This window comes from Pseudophryne corroboree, chromosome 9, assembly GCF_028390025.1.
Source record: "Pseudophryne corroboree isolate aPseCor3 chromosome 9, aPseCor3.hap2, whole genome shotgun sequence".
In the NCBI taxonomy this organism is placed as follows: domain Eukaryota; kingdom Metazoa; phylum Chordata; class Amphibia; order Anura; family Myobatrachidae; genus Pseudophryne; species Pseudophryne corroboree.
In genome coordinates this window covers 440,065,483-440,079,278 of record NC_086452.1, presented here as the reverse complement: position 1 = coordinate 440,079,278, position 13,796 = coordinate 440,065,483, and the positions used below count along the sequence as shown (strand labels likewise).

Sequence of the window (13,796 nt, the reverse complement as noted above, 5' to 3'; positions counted from 1 at the left end):
AAGAAAATTGTATCTGTAGGCTCTGTGACAATGTAGTTGAGGATGGGTGCATTAAGAAATGCCAATCCAGTTTTAATATCCACATGGACCGGCATCCGTTGAGTGACTATCACTCCTTAGTGGGTAGTGTGTTAAATCAAACAGATTGTTGGGTATGCTCTCAAGTACCTCAAGGTCACAGCAAATCAGGGCTAGTACCATTTCCTTTAACGGTAGGGGAGGTACTTGAGCTAAAGGGTGGGAGACCGGTGGACAGGAGGTTTAATATCTCCAGTCCTCCTAGTTTGAAGCTCCACCAATATCATGTGGATAGATCCCTAATATGTTTTAACATTACCAATCCCCGAAAGCCGGGAAATTGGGAAGTGTCATGGAGTAACCAAACCATGACCTTTTCATATAGGGCAGATAGAATGCCTACAGATACAGAGCTTATACGCCACATAGCCAGTAGAGGAAAATCTTTCCGATATAGGTATACCCTAGGAAGTAGGATTACGAGAGTTGGAGAGGTATCACCAGGATACTGTGCACATATCGTACAAACTGATACGTGTACTAGGCAGATGGGAGAATTAGGGCTAGGAGATTTCACATGGAAGATGTGTAATATGGTTATGTCCTACTCCGTCCCATATGTTCTCCCCGATGATGCATATTTCATATGCGGGAGGAAGGCGTATAAGTGGCTTGCCCCAAATTCTGAAGGATTGTGTTATATTGGAAAAGTACTGCCTGAAGTAATGACTGTATCACATGACAAAATGAAAGACATACACCGTGGTGCCCAAGCTCCTTATACTCATACCCATTACGAGCACGTAGTTAAAAGGCAGCTGACAGAAAGGACAGAGCATTTGGCCTCTGACATGATCCATGAATCCACCGGGATTCAGGTTCTACTTGCGCTAGATTTCACCCGCACCGCTCGAGGAGTGATGAACTATAGATACATCTCTGCGCTTGCAAATTTGTTAGATAATATCACTGAAATGTATGATGACACGTTTAGGTATACTGGAAGAGAACTTCAAGCTTATAAAACAGAACTGGTACAGCATAGAATGATTCTCAATTACCTCACAGCAGTGACAGGCGGATATTGTGTCACACTGGCAACACAGTACGGCGTGAAATGTTGCACATACATTACGAATAGCACCGAGGATCCGGTCGAGGTCATAGACCAAAAGATGGACGATATTCTCCAACTGAAGTGGGAATTTCGCAGGAGACACAATCTCACTCTTGCTGCTGTGGGTAATGAGCTGACTGGTTGGGTGTCATGGTTGAACCCGCGAAATTGGTTCTCTGGTTTAGGAGAATGGGCTCAAGGAGTCATAATGGATGTTGGGAAGTTTCTCCTATGTATCTTAGGTGTTGTTATATCGATTGGTTAGATGCGGTCAGGCTTTAATGAAGTGCAAACGTCGTACCAGGGTAATGATTCTAAGGAGTGAAGAAACCATAATTCCAATGGATTTGATTTATGACCCAACGGTAGAAACAATGATGTGATGAAAATGCGATTATACGGTCCGTTTCTTTCACCTGTTTTTCCGTTTTCTCCAAGGTAAAAAGACCCACTTGGACGAGGAAGTTGACGAGCCGATATACAGACAATGGATAGATCAAAGAAGAAGTTTTGACAACCTTATACACGGGTATTTGATGAACTTTGCCATAGATCCCCAGTTTCCCTAGAAATTTTAAACTTACGCTAGCCCAACATTTTTTGTAAATCTATGGACATTGACAAAGCTTTTTGCTCGCACCTTATGGGCAAAAAGCGCAAAGAAGACGGCTTTCAACAGACACCGAACAAAACTTCAACCGACAAATGTTCATTAACCTGACATAGAATACCACTGCATTTACCATAAGTGTTCTTTATCTTCATCTCTACAACCCTCAGGTAATGACACACATAGTCGATAGGGAATACAGGCACAGATATCAGCAATCACATATTCCCCCATTCATGTATCATCAACTAAAATGTGCTCCCCCATTTTGTTACAACCACAGCCGAAATGAGCTCGGTAAAGTTTGACAGCCCATCCACAGACCCTTAATACGGGATAAGAAGGAATTCAAATGTATACTTCGCAATACCTCGAAGCTTGATTTACAACACGTACGGCACAATGATACATGACCCCCCAAACATGGATTCATACACACATGCTTCTGCTATCTCACTAGGTCATACCCTCTTCACACCTTCTCCTCTCTCCTCCCTTACCCAACCATGGAAATGTATTAACCCCTGACATATATTTTTCTCTTTTTGAAATGTTTTAGAAGGTGGCAGTTATTGTTGACTGCCAAAGGGTGGACTGTCAAAGTCAGAAAAATATCTCTATGCACACTACCATATTTGCACATCATACATGTTCGCGCTGCGCATGCGTACGCTCTCCCGTGCGTGCGCATACCCGCTGTAACGTGCAGGCGCACGGTGTGCGCATTTACGGTAGAGTGTATGTGTTCGTAGCGTGCGACTCATTCGTTACATATTTTTAATATATAATGCATTTTGTAGATCATGGTCCCTTTGATAGATTCTGAAAGTTTAGTTAATGTAGTATGTTCCTGGACAAAGAGATCCCTCTTTATTTGTTGCAGGGGGTCAGACTTGAGTCATACAGTGATGTTTAGTATCCATCGGAAGAGTATTTAATTAGCAATATTCCGGTGTCGGTTTGGAGCGGATTAATCGCTTGTGCGAATAGTTATGGACATAAGAAGTTTATGTCCATTTACTATTATTTGCACTTACTTAGCCATGCGGCGGGAAACCTAGTATCCCACCCACCTGAACAGTTGGAAATCGTCACAGTCCACCTGTATGAATCAACCTATGACCTTTTGTTATGATGTGAAGACAAATTCCTGTGTCCAATGAACAATGAGATTGTAGGGACCATGGAATTGTATTGTGTGTGGAGCATAAATAGACAAGCCGATGGTATCCAGCTCACTCTCTCACTTCAACGGTTCTCATTGCTGATAATCGGGAGCTGGATATCTAGAGGCGCTTGCGATCGTTTCCCCTTGTGCGTAAGTCTTCTCCGCAATCATATTGTCTTGTTGTTATTGTGAGCCATATCTCTCTCTCTCTCTTCTCCTCTTTCTCTCGTATTTTCCTTTAAAACGTAACTGTATTGTATTGTATTTCCTGTGTAGTTATCTGGTTAGTTAGTCTATGTTATATTGTAGTGTATGACTTGTCTTGTATTATTCTTTTGCAAATAGAACATTCACATAAGGTGTTAGAACCTCAGCAGGGTGTCTGTGTCTCTCTAGCTGGTACAAAGGGTTTCTGAATTCTAAATCGCTCTAACAGCATTTACATTAACAAGGTTAAGCAGCGTTATATCGCTGCAGTATTTCAGCAGTAAGGTTTTACAATACAAACTCAATCATAGTGTGTTGCACAGTGTAAGCATAATCTGTGTTTAAAGTTTATAAAGGTTACTGTCTGTGTGTATGCTCACTGTGGGTATTCCGTACACCCAGCACAGCGTGTGTACTTTATTTGCGTACCACGTGTGAGGTCTTCATACGCAAATAGCGTAAGGAGTGCGTAGCATGTGCACATGGTTTAGCAGCCATTACGGCTACACGGTATTAATATATAGCTAATGTTAAAAGGTAGTTATTTGACTCTATCAGAAGCATGGCGAGCGAAGCGAGCCATGCGAGGGGATGCGGTGCACTAATTTGGGATCCCGGTCACTCTACGAAGAAAACGACAGCAAAAATAAATAAATCATCATGTCGACCTATAGACCTGTCGACCTAGCACATGTCGACCTTCTATCCATGTCGACCTAGTGACTGTCGACCTATAGTGGTCGACCTAAACATTGTCGACCTAGATACTGTCGATTTGATGAACCCTGGTATCAGATATCGTGGGGCAAAGCAATGGGTGTTCCTGGGCAGTGTATGGGAAGTGGCCTGATGGCAGCACAAAAAAAATAATACATTTGCCTGGGCGTGTCCTGCAAGCGGGCTTCATTCTCAGACGCACAGCTGCTTCCACAGAGTTCATGCTCAGGCAGAGGCGATGGTGCACCACCAGTGGCGTACTGTATGGAACAACCGGTGGTGCTGCTGTGCACAGGTGACAGGAAACGGGCGTCTCAGGGCTTACACACTAGTGCACAAGGCATAACTCAACAGTTTTGAGCAGGTCAACTCGGGATCTTCTGCTTACCTGAAGAGGGGGTGGAGCCTGCTGGAAATGGGGCATGGCCAGCGCCCATTAGGCCACACCCCCTGATATCTGCCATTTTAGCCTCCTTTGCTTGTAACTCTGGGGGCAGCCCAGCACTCAGACAGCCACTGGACTACCCCGTGCATACTCCAGGTATTTAATAGAGGCCACGTCCATGCACCCAGGAGTAAATTTACTAAGATGGGAGTTCTATTCAAGATGGGATGTTGCCCATAGCAACCAATCAGATTCCAGGTATTATCTTCTAGAAAGTGCTAGATAAATGAGAAGTAGAATCTGATTGGTTGCTATGGGCAACATCCCATCTGAAATAGAACTCCCATCTTAGTAAATTTACCCCAGTGTCCATTCCGCACTGGCTGCAACTAGCTAGAGCAGCAGTGTCTCCCAGCCTCCTGCCTGCCTGTGAGAAAATGCCGCCCGCGGGTGGGACAGCAGGAAAGTGCCCAAATAACGGGACTGTCCAGCTAAAACTGGGACGGTTGGCAGGTATGCACAAGGGGGAGGGTGAAACTAGTATTTGCATATTATTGCACCTGCGACTCTAGTAACGGATACTACAGGAACCTTAGCAGGGTCCACCGGTCTGGATCAGGACCGTTGGGTGAAAGTAAAAACCCACCACGCTTAAACATGTGTATATTTTCTCACATGAAGAAGTCACATCCCCACTTTTTAGGAAATTGATTTAAAATTAAAAATGTACTTCTGAGAAAATTGCAAAAAAAATAGAAATAGCACTTTTTTTTTACAGTGTCCGTTACAGAAAGACATTGCGCGCCTGCAACGTCCGGCAATGAAATTTACCACAGCGTATAAAAAAAAGCAGAAGCATCTGTAGAAGGATCAGGGGATGTCGATGGGGAATTTTGGTAGCAGCGTACAGCGTCTGTGCACTAGGATAATGGAGAGTGGGGGATAGGGCAGTCACATGGTACTCTATTTTGGGATGCCTATTAACGCAGCTTCCGAATGTACTCACAGCTCATATAAGAGAGCTGGATTTCTTCCCAAAGGGTATAATCTTTCCTCTGATCTGATATTCGCTCCAAAAGGAAATAAGTCACCGAGCTAGTGCGGGGCAGCTACAGCCGCTGGGAATAAGTGAAAACAGGATAGGGAGGGAAAGCAATTGTGATAAGCACTGTAACTCCTTCTATGCCTGCTCCGGCCTTTGGGGGTCATTCCGACCCGATCGCTCGCTGCAGTTTGTTGTAGTGCAGTGATCGGGTCGAAACTACGCATGCGCCGGCCCCGCAGTGCGCCAGCGCATGTCAGCCGTCGTTGCCTAGCGATCGCCTCTGAGGCAGAAGTGGTCGCTGGCCGGGAGGGGGCTGGACGGCGGCGTTAAGCCGCTGTTTAGAGGGAGCGGCCCAGCCAATGCAGGCGCGGCCGGACCGTTGGGGTGGCGGGCCGCAGCAGTTGCGTGACGTCACACGCAGCTGCTGCGGGCCGGGGAGCGACGAGTAGCTCCCGGCCATCACGCTAAAGCTGCTCTGGTCGGGAGCTACTCTTGCTGTGCAAAGGCATCGCCGCTGTGCGATCCCTTTGCACTTCTGCGGGGGGGGGCAGCACTGACATGTGGGGCGGACTGGCCCTGTGCTGGGCGTCCCCCCGCATGTCAGTGTGATTGTAGCCGTGCTAAATTTAGCACAGCTACGATCAACTCGGAATGACCCCCTTTGTTCACAACCAGTGGCATCAGCAAATGGGAGAAATGGAGAACCAATCGGATATCATCTTTCATCAGTTTACTGGGCCTCTAATGAACAATAATGCCTGAATGGCTGCTATTGGACACACACTATCAACTATGAATGAGGTTCTAAATACATTCTCTGACCGACAACTTACAATTAGATGTCATGTCTTTATATCTCTAATCCTCTTTGGGGACTATTTACCGTCAGGCTCCCAATCACAGTAAAGCTGCATATACACTAGACGACGTTGACTCTGTGAGCGACGTCGTCTAGTGTTTCCCCTCCCAGGCCGGGCAGTCGGCGGCCGGCCGTACACAGTGAGCGATATGACCGCTCATATCGCTCAGTGACGCCACTCAGCGGCCGAGCCGTGCAGGCAGCTCCTGGACGATAGTCCAGAATGAGCATGAATGCACTGCCGACACCCGGGGTTGTTAACGACCCGCAGTTCTTGTCATCTGCCGTCACTGCCAGCATACACACTGCACTAACTTTCCTTACGATTTTGACTATATAGTCAAAATAGTAAGAAAAAATCTCACCGTGTGTACACACCTTAACCACCAAGGATCGCTCACACAATATGGGTAAGATGGGTAAAACTCTGATACCATGATGCAATCTACAGTCTAGTGCACTGCTACCTTACCTTAGTGCCCAAAAAACGGGATGTGGAGCTAATTCAGACCTGATCACAGCTGTGCGTTTTCGTACAGCAGCGATCAGGTATGAAGTGAGCATGCACCGGTGCATGGCAAACAGCCGACGTCTGTCTTAGTCCTGCGATCACCTCTGCCGCCTGATTGACAGGCAGAGGTGGTTGCTGGGCGGGAGGGGGTGGGCTGGCAGCGTTTGGCCGCCGTTTAGGGAGCGCGGTCCGGACAACGCAGGTGTACCTGGACTGTTGGGGGGGGGGGAGGCCTGGACCGTCGGGGAGGGGGGGGGGGGGGGCCCGCGACTGCTGCGTGACGTCACACGCATCCACTGCGACCTGGGCAGCGCCGAGTAGCTCCCTGCCAGTGTGCAGCAGCTGCGCTGGCCGGGAGCTACTCCTACAGTACAAAAGAATCGCTGCTGTGCGATGCTTTTGTACTTGTACGACGGGGCAGGGACTGACATGCGGGGCGGACTAGCCCTGTGCTGGGCATCCCCCTGCATGCAAATACTGGCTGCTTTATTTTTACACTGCAAATTAGATTCCAGTTTGAACACACCCCACCCAAATCTAACCCTCTCTGCACATGCAACATGGTTTTGCCCATTAGAGAGATCGTTTGCTGTTGTGATCAGGTCTGATTTGGGCCCTATGAGTGGATAGACGTGGGAAAGCCCTCAGCCGTAGCCTGGGCAGCTCTGGCCAGGAGGTCCTCACCTTCTCCACGTTGTTCTTCAGCCTGTTGAGGTTCTGCTTGGCAATGGATAGTGCTTTCTCTGCCGAGCTTGCTTTACCTCCGGCCTCATCCAACAGTGCTTTGGCCTCTGCAATGTTCCCACTCACCCCGTCAGCTTTATTCCTGCACAAATGGAAAATAAAGACTTGTACATGGAAATAGCAGACAACCTGTGGGCCTCTGGCTGCATCCTAATAGTCTAATGAGATACAGCGATCGGAAACATATTTTTCCATTATCGGATCAGGGACTAGATCTGTGTATTGTGGTGGATGTTCTCTACACACATGATGTTAGTCACTATACTGTACTAAATGACTAAGGGGGTAATCCAGACCTGACCGCTGCTGTGCGTTTTCGCACACCGGTCAATCAGATCTGAACTGCGCATGCCTATGTACCGCAATGCGCCGGCGCTTCGGACGACTGCACCGGGCATCGGTGCCTAGCGACGGGATGGTGCGAAAAAAGCGATCGCAAGGTGACTGACAGGAAGAGGCCGTTTGTAGGTGGCAACTGACCGTCTTATAGGAGTGTCCGGGAAAACGCAGACGGAACCAGATGTTTTCGGGGAGGGTGTCTGACATCAGCTCCGGCCCCGATCAGCGGGATTACATCGCAGAGAAAGAGTAAGTCCTGGGCTGAGCAGAGGCTGCACAAACTGCTACAAATGCGATCGCACACCTGCACAGACCTATCCCCTTCCCCCTGTAGGCGGCGACTATCTGATCGCAGGTCTGCAAAAAACGCAGCCCAGCGTACAGGTCTAAATTACCCCCTAAATACTGATAGATTAGTTGCTATGGGTTACAGCAAATTTAGTTTTTGCACCAATGTATTAAATAAACCGCCTGTATGTCTCCAGTACTATATCTGCACTTCTCCCAATACTGTGTTCTCAACTGCACTTACCTAGGGCCCAGTGGGCATTAAGGGGCCAGATGACCTAGGCCCATTTTTATATTTTGTTATTTTTTGACAAATAAATGGGGGACGGATGTAAACCTGTATGCTGCGTAGGGTCCCGTGTGGTCTACATATGGTTCTGCTCTTCTACCCTCTCTGTATGTGGCCATGGGTTTGCTATAGAGAACAATGTGAGATTACAGCTGTTTCTCTATTGCCAGGCCTGGATTTATGGGTGGGCTGCGCAGGCCTTGGCCTAGGGGAGTCGTGGTGTTGGGGCATCACTACACACATCACTGCTTTCTATTTATTTGTTGTTTGGAATATTAGCACTGTATAATGGATGTGTTTTCTAATGAGTTTATCATAGGCTCAATGAGGGACAAATCATTTATATTTATTTTATACACATGGGATACAGCAGAGTTGGGGCTGTGGGAATTTATGGTGTACTGGGTGCTGAAAATGGAGATTAGAGTCATGATGTAATGAAGTCCGAGTTTGCGGACGTGTGGGATGCCGACTAAACGCAGACCTTTTTTTTTTTAAAGGGCAATCATTTACAAAGCTAAACTATGCCATGTAAATGATTGCCCCTTTAAAAAAGGGTATGGTACTAAGGGTCAACACCCATTGGTCGACAGTGGGTAGGTCAACACTAGAAATAGGTCAATGCGGCCATTAGGTCGAAATGAACAAGGTCGACATGAAAAAAGGTCGACATGAGTTTTTATGTTTTTCTGGTGTCATTTTTTTCTGTCAAGTAATCTGGAACCCCAATTAGTGCACCGCGTCCCCTTACATGGCTGGCTTCGCTCGCCATGCTTCGGGCACGGTGCCTCGCTCCGCTACCGCAGTGCTTGGCACAGGTTACCGTTCCCAATCGTTGTCCACATGGATCGTATAGTATGAGGGAAAAAAAGTCAACCTTTTTTTTCGTGTCGACCTAATGGCCACGTCGACATATTTCTAGTGTCGACCTATCCACCGTCGACCTAATGGGTGTCAACCTAGAGTCCGGATACCTTTAAAAAAAATATCCGAGTTTGTCCGGCATCCCGCACGGCCGCCGACCTTGGACTTCATGACTTCCCGGCCCAGATGTTTATGTTGTGTATCGTTTAGTAATTACAGAGTGTAACATGTGGTATTTGGAGAACAAAACAAAAACTCTTCGGAATACTTATGTTGTTAAAGTAATTGGAAAAACTTTCCAAACACAACTTGCAAATGGACTCAGCAGCAGAGACTGCGTGACCAGGTCTCCTCCGAGCCACAAATTACCCCATCAAACATCTGTACAATAATCAGCAGTATGAGTTACGGCAGATCTTGTGTGGACACATCTGGAATTCCTGCACAGAAGTTCTATCCATCTTCCTGCTTGCTGGCTGCATGGATCACAGTATAATCTACCGCGCTGGCACTCCTGACTGCAGAACGGAGTGACATGTTCTCTGCTTAAGTACTTCAGCGGAATTTCGTCATGTGACGCGGGCTCCTAACATAACTCATCCACAGCTGGAGAATTGTCTATTTATGCCTTCAATTTCAGAGATGATCCTGCAGCAAGTTTAGTAATTATAGGGTACATTTACTAAGGGGGTCATTCCGAGTTGATCGCACGTAGCAACTTTTTGCTGCTCGTGCGATCACCTAGATGCCGCCTATGGGGGAGTGTATTTTTGCATAGCAGGGCTGCGATCGCTTGTGCAGACCCGCTATGCTAAAACAGTTTCCTGCAAAACAAGACCAGGGTCAGACCTACTTACCCTGTGCGACGGATCCAGCGACGAAGATCCAGGGATTGACGTCAGACATCCGCCCTCCAAACGCCTGCGTTCGGATCTCCACGCCCGGAAAATGGTGAGTAGACGTCCTGGAACGCCTCCCCGACGTCAATCTTCTTGCGATCGCCGCTGTGATCACTTTCAGCGCTGGCGGCAGCGCTGCCTGGCGACGACCACGCAGCCGCAATCCCGACCTGTTCGCACCGCAGCGAAGAACCGCTGCGTGCGAACGGGTCGGAATCACCCCCTAAAATGGGAGTTCTATTTAAGATGGGATATTACACACATCAACCAGTCAGATTCCAGGTATTAACTTCTAGAAGGTGCTAGATAAATGATAAGTAGAATCTGATTGGTTGCTACAGGCAACATACCGTCTTAAATAGAGCTCCCATCTTAGTAAAGTAATCTGTTAATGTTTTTAAATATTTACTGACGCTTTCATTTTCTGTCTGTAACTCCCCGCATCTATGGATAAATATACGGACATCTAAACACTACCACTTCCCATGTTCTGTATGTTGCCTCAGACTCCAGATAGGGCTTTTCTATGCACACTTAGGGTCTGATTCATGTTTGTACTGTAAGAAAAGCAAAAAAGCAAGCAACTGGGCAAAACTATGCTGCATTGCAGGTGGGGCAGATGTAACATGTGTAGAGAGTTAGATTTAGGTGGGGTGTGTCCAAACTGAAATCTAAATTGCAGTGTAAATATACAGCAGCCTAACATTTGTGGGCTACATGCAGAAGCAGTTGGTATTTACCCTGCACAGAAACAATATAAATGTTTTTGCTCCCCTTGCATGATAATATGGTTTGTTCCCCAGACACAAAGTTCCACGCTTTTTTTTTTTTTTTTGCTTCACTTACAAACATGAATCAGGCCTTAGACACTTAGGATGTGATTCAGAGGTGAACGCAGTTGCGCCTTTATGGTAATGCATTGGATGACACCTCTGTACGGTAACAAATGAGGCACATGCGCAGTGAGGCCCGGACACATGTGCAGAGGGGAACCTTCAGCCACTTGCGTCCTTCTCTAAATCGCTCCCTTAGAAGGGAGCTGTTGGCCGGGGATAGAACCTGCCTCCACACCCTACCCCCAGTTTTTTCTATGGGCCCTGGTGTGCCCCGGCCCCCTACTTATTTGTCCTCCCAGCACAAGGGTCACTAGAAATGATAAACTATGACACATGACTTACTTGGCTTCCTCAGCTTGTTCCAGAAGGTCTCTGGCGCTAGCCAGGCCCTCAGATGTAGTGTTGAGGATCATATCCACCCCGCTGAGGTTGCCGATGCTCTCCTTCATCTGCTCCAGGAGTCTGGCAATGTCACTGGGACTGGCGGGAAGAGAGATGTTCAGCACTTGCCTGGCCACTAACTCGATGCTCTCCGGGTCAGCTCCTTCCTCTGGGGACAAGCAATACAGAATGATTCAGAAGAGCAAGCTGAAAGCACTTATAGAGGAGCAAGAGCTGGTGGGAACCAGGGCGAGTACCCAATGGTCCGAGGATGGACTTGATATGAGGTCTACACTTCTGCAGTGTGCATTTTACAGACCTAAGAGCACCTCTAGCCTGAAGATTATTTAGATGCATCAGTGCAAAACCAAGGCAGTACCCAGCGGGCACAGTGGCGTCATTAAGAGTGTGCTGACCACAATGGGTGACAACATCTAAGTTCGCAAAACCAAAATAGCAGAGCTGCCCTGCTATTTTGGTGTGACCCCACGAATGGTGTCACTGAGCAGTGGTAATAGCAATGACGGATGATCCGAGTATGCACGCGTCATCCACACTGTTCCGGGAGAGGCTGAGGGCCATCCAGCAGTTCCTGGAGCACTCACCAAGCCCCCAAGAGATGTGGTTTTACAAACACGATTGCGGGACCAGAGATGGGGATGACACGGTGAGTTGGTGCAATAACAAGCTCCGAAATTTTCCATAAGCTCTTACCAGTCAGGAAATCTTTAATTTTCCCAATAAACGCTCTGAGTTTCTCTGTGGAGTCTTCTATCCGACGCTTGGCGTCCTGGGCCTTGCTTAGCGTGGCACCACTTTGTACTTTTACTTCTTGTGCGATCCCCTGGACCTCCTGAATCTGGAGGATCATAATAAGAGAGGTGAGACTGTTGCCTGAGTTTAAGTCCATCCCTCACTTACTGTCCTAATTGTGGACCATCTGTGCAGTAAAACCTGAGAGCTCCATTCACCTTCTGCGAGATGTCGTTGAGTTGGTTGGCCATGTTGTCCAAGTCGACTTTGACATTTTGTGCAGAAACAAGGGCCTTGGTCGAGATGGGGACAGCTCCGTTGCAGTTTTCCCCACCGCACTTCCTCTGGCCTTGGTCATCCCTACAGTTGGCTCCACCGCACGCAGCCTGGTCACAGGGCTTGTCTCCCGGGGCTCCACAGATCTTTCAGATCAAATAAAAACAAAATTAATCATGTGACACATTCTTTACTCATTTTCTTAGAGCGTACAACTTGCTTTTACACAGCAGTTACTGCAAATTTGCAAACCTCCTCATTTTGCTGGAACAGTCTCAATTTGAGGACTCTGTGCCTTGGTTATAAAAACATGGAACTGCATTACTCAAATTGTTGGGCAGTTGGGACGGTACAGAATGCCCATTCATGGCTGCTCTGCCTTGTAGAGGCAAGTGAGTGTGAAAGGGTTATAGAAGGTAGCTAAGATCCACACCTCTCTGTCACATGGACACATCCCCTCCATAAAGTGGCCATGCCTTCTGCCTCAATTCACTCACTTCCAATGCTGGAAGCTTTGCATTATGGTGACTAAACCAGGAGGCTGCTGTGTTTATGATCTAAATTCAGTAAGACACATCATAAATATTATTCAGGTCTCATGAATATTAATGAGTGTCTCAGTGATGTCATTGGTTGTCAGCAATTCCATAATTATCGGATAAGCCCGCCAAATATCTACCACCAGGTCCTTATTAAGTAGAAACAGGTTAAACACTTAAAATGCCTCTTGCCTTGGACAAAACTTAACAAGAGACACCTAGAAGTCCTGTCACCTCTATAAATAAAGTTCTTGGCCTTCATTTTAGGAAATACATATATGCATACCTTCTCATTGATTCTGAAGACATTAAGATCCTTAGCCTTCTTCTGAAGCTCCCTCAGGGAGGTCTTCTGAGCAGTCATATTCCTTCGGTAGCTGTCCAGATTGTCCTTGAGAAGCTTCTCTGTCTTCAACCGTGTTTCTCTAGAATGGAAGATGGGGCTTTCAGGCCCAGATACAGAGCCATTGGCTATTCTCTCCGCGTCTATGGATTCCAGGTAAGAACTCACAATGCTGCCATACGACTCTGCAAAATAAAAGAGCAGAGAGTCCACACTCCCAATGGAAAGACTATTGCCCTGCAGACATTCGGCTTAGTATCGCATGCCGCATATCATTTTAATCAGTAGAAGCTGCTGGTGCCCCTAAACATACCAAATGCCCTAGGCATTTGCCTAGTTTGCCTATGCCTAAGGCCGGCTCTGTATATTTAGTTCCAGGCCACAGACTCTAACAATTGCTGATACCCATCTCAAGAACGCTGCATCACAAGTATCCAGAACACGCAGTCATTTTCTGGGGCTGAATTTAATAATGGAAAAGCTGGTTTTCATGTTATCTGTGACTAATTTCTACTTAGTGACCAGAACCGTGATCCCGGATTTTACTTGCTCCCATGTTACAGATTATGGGTCAGATTCAGCATGGAACGCAGCTATGACCACGTTCG

At 47.1% G+C, this 13,796-nt stretch overlaps 1 protein-coding gene across 2 annotated transcripts in view; it reads right to left on the bottom strand.

Annotated features, from left to right (window-relative positions):
* LOC134958466 (laminin subunit beta-1-like) overlaps nucleotides 1–13,796 on the bottom strand; it is a 195,008-nt gene that overhangs the window by 10,447 nt on the left and 170,765 nt on the right. For both annotated transcript variants that reach the window (XM_063941097.1, XM_063941098.1), the window contains exons 28-32: nucleotides 13,132–13,373; nucleotides 12,249–12,452; nucleotides 11,992–12,136; nucleotides 11,239–11,446; nucleotides 7,322–7,463 (exon numbers count right to left, since the gene is read on the bottom strand). In XM_063941097.1, coding sequence (XP_063797167.1) covers nucleotides 7,322–7,463; nucleotides 11,239–11,446; nucleotides 11,992–12,136; nucleotides 12,249–12,452; nucleotides 13,132–13,373 — 941 coding nt within the window. The remainder of the gene's footprint in view (nucleotides 1–7,321; nucleotides 7,464–11,238; nucleotides 11,447–11,991; nucleotides 12,137–12,248; nucleotides 12,453–13,131; nucleotides 13,374–13,796) is intronic.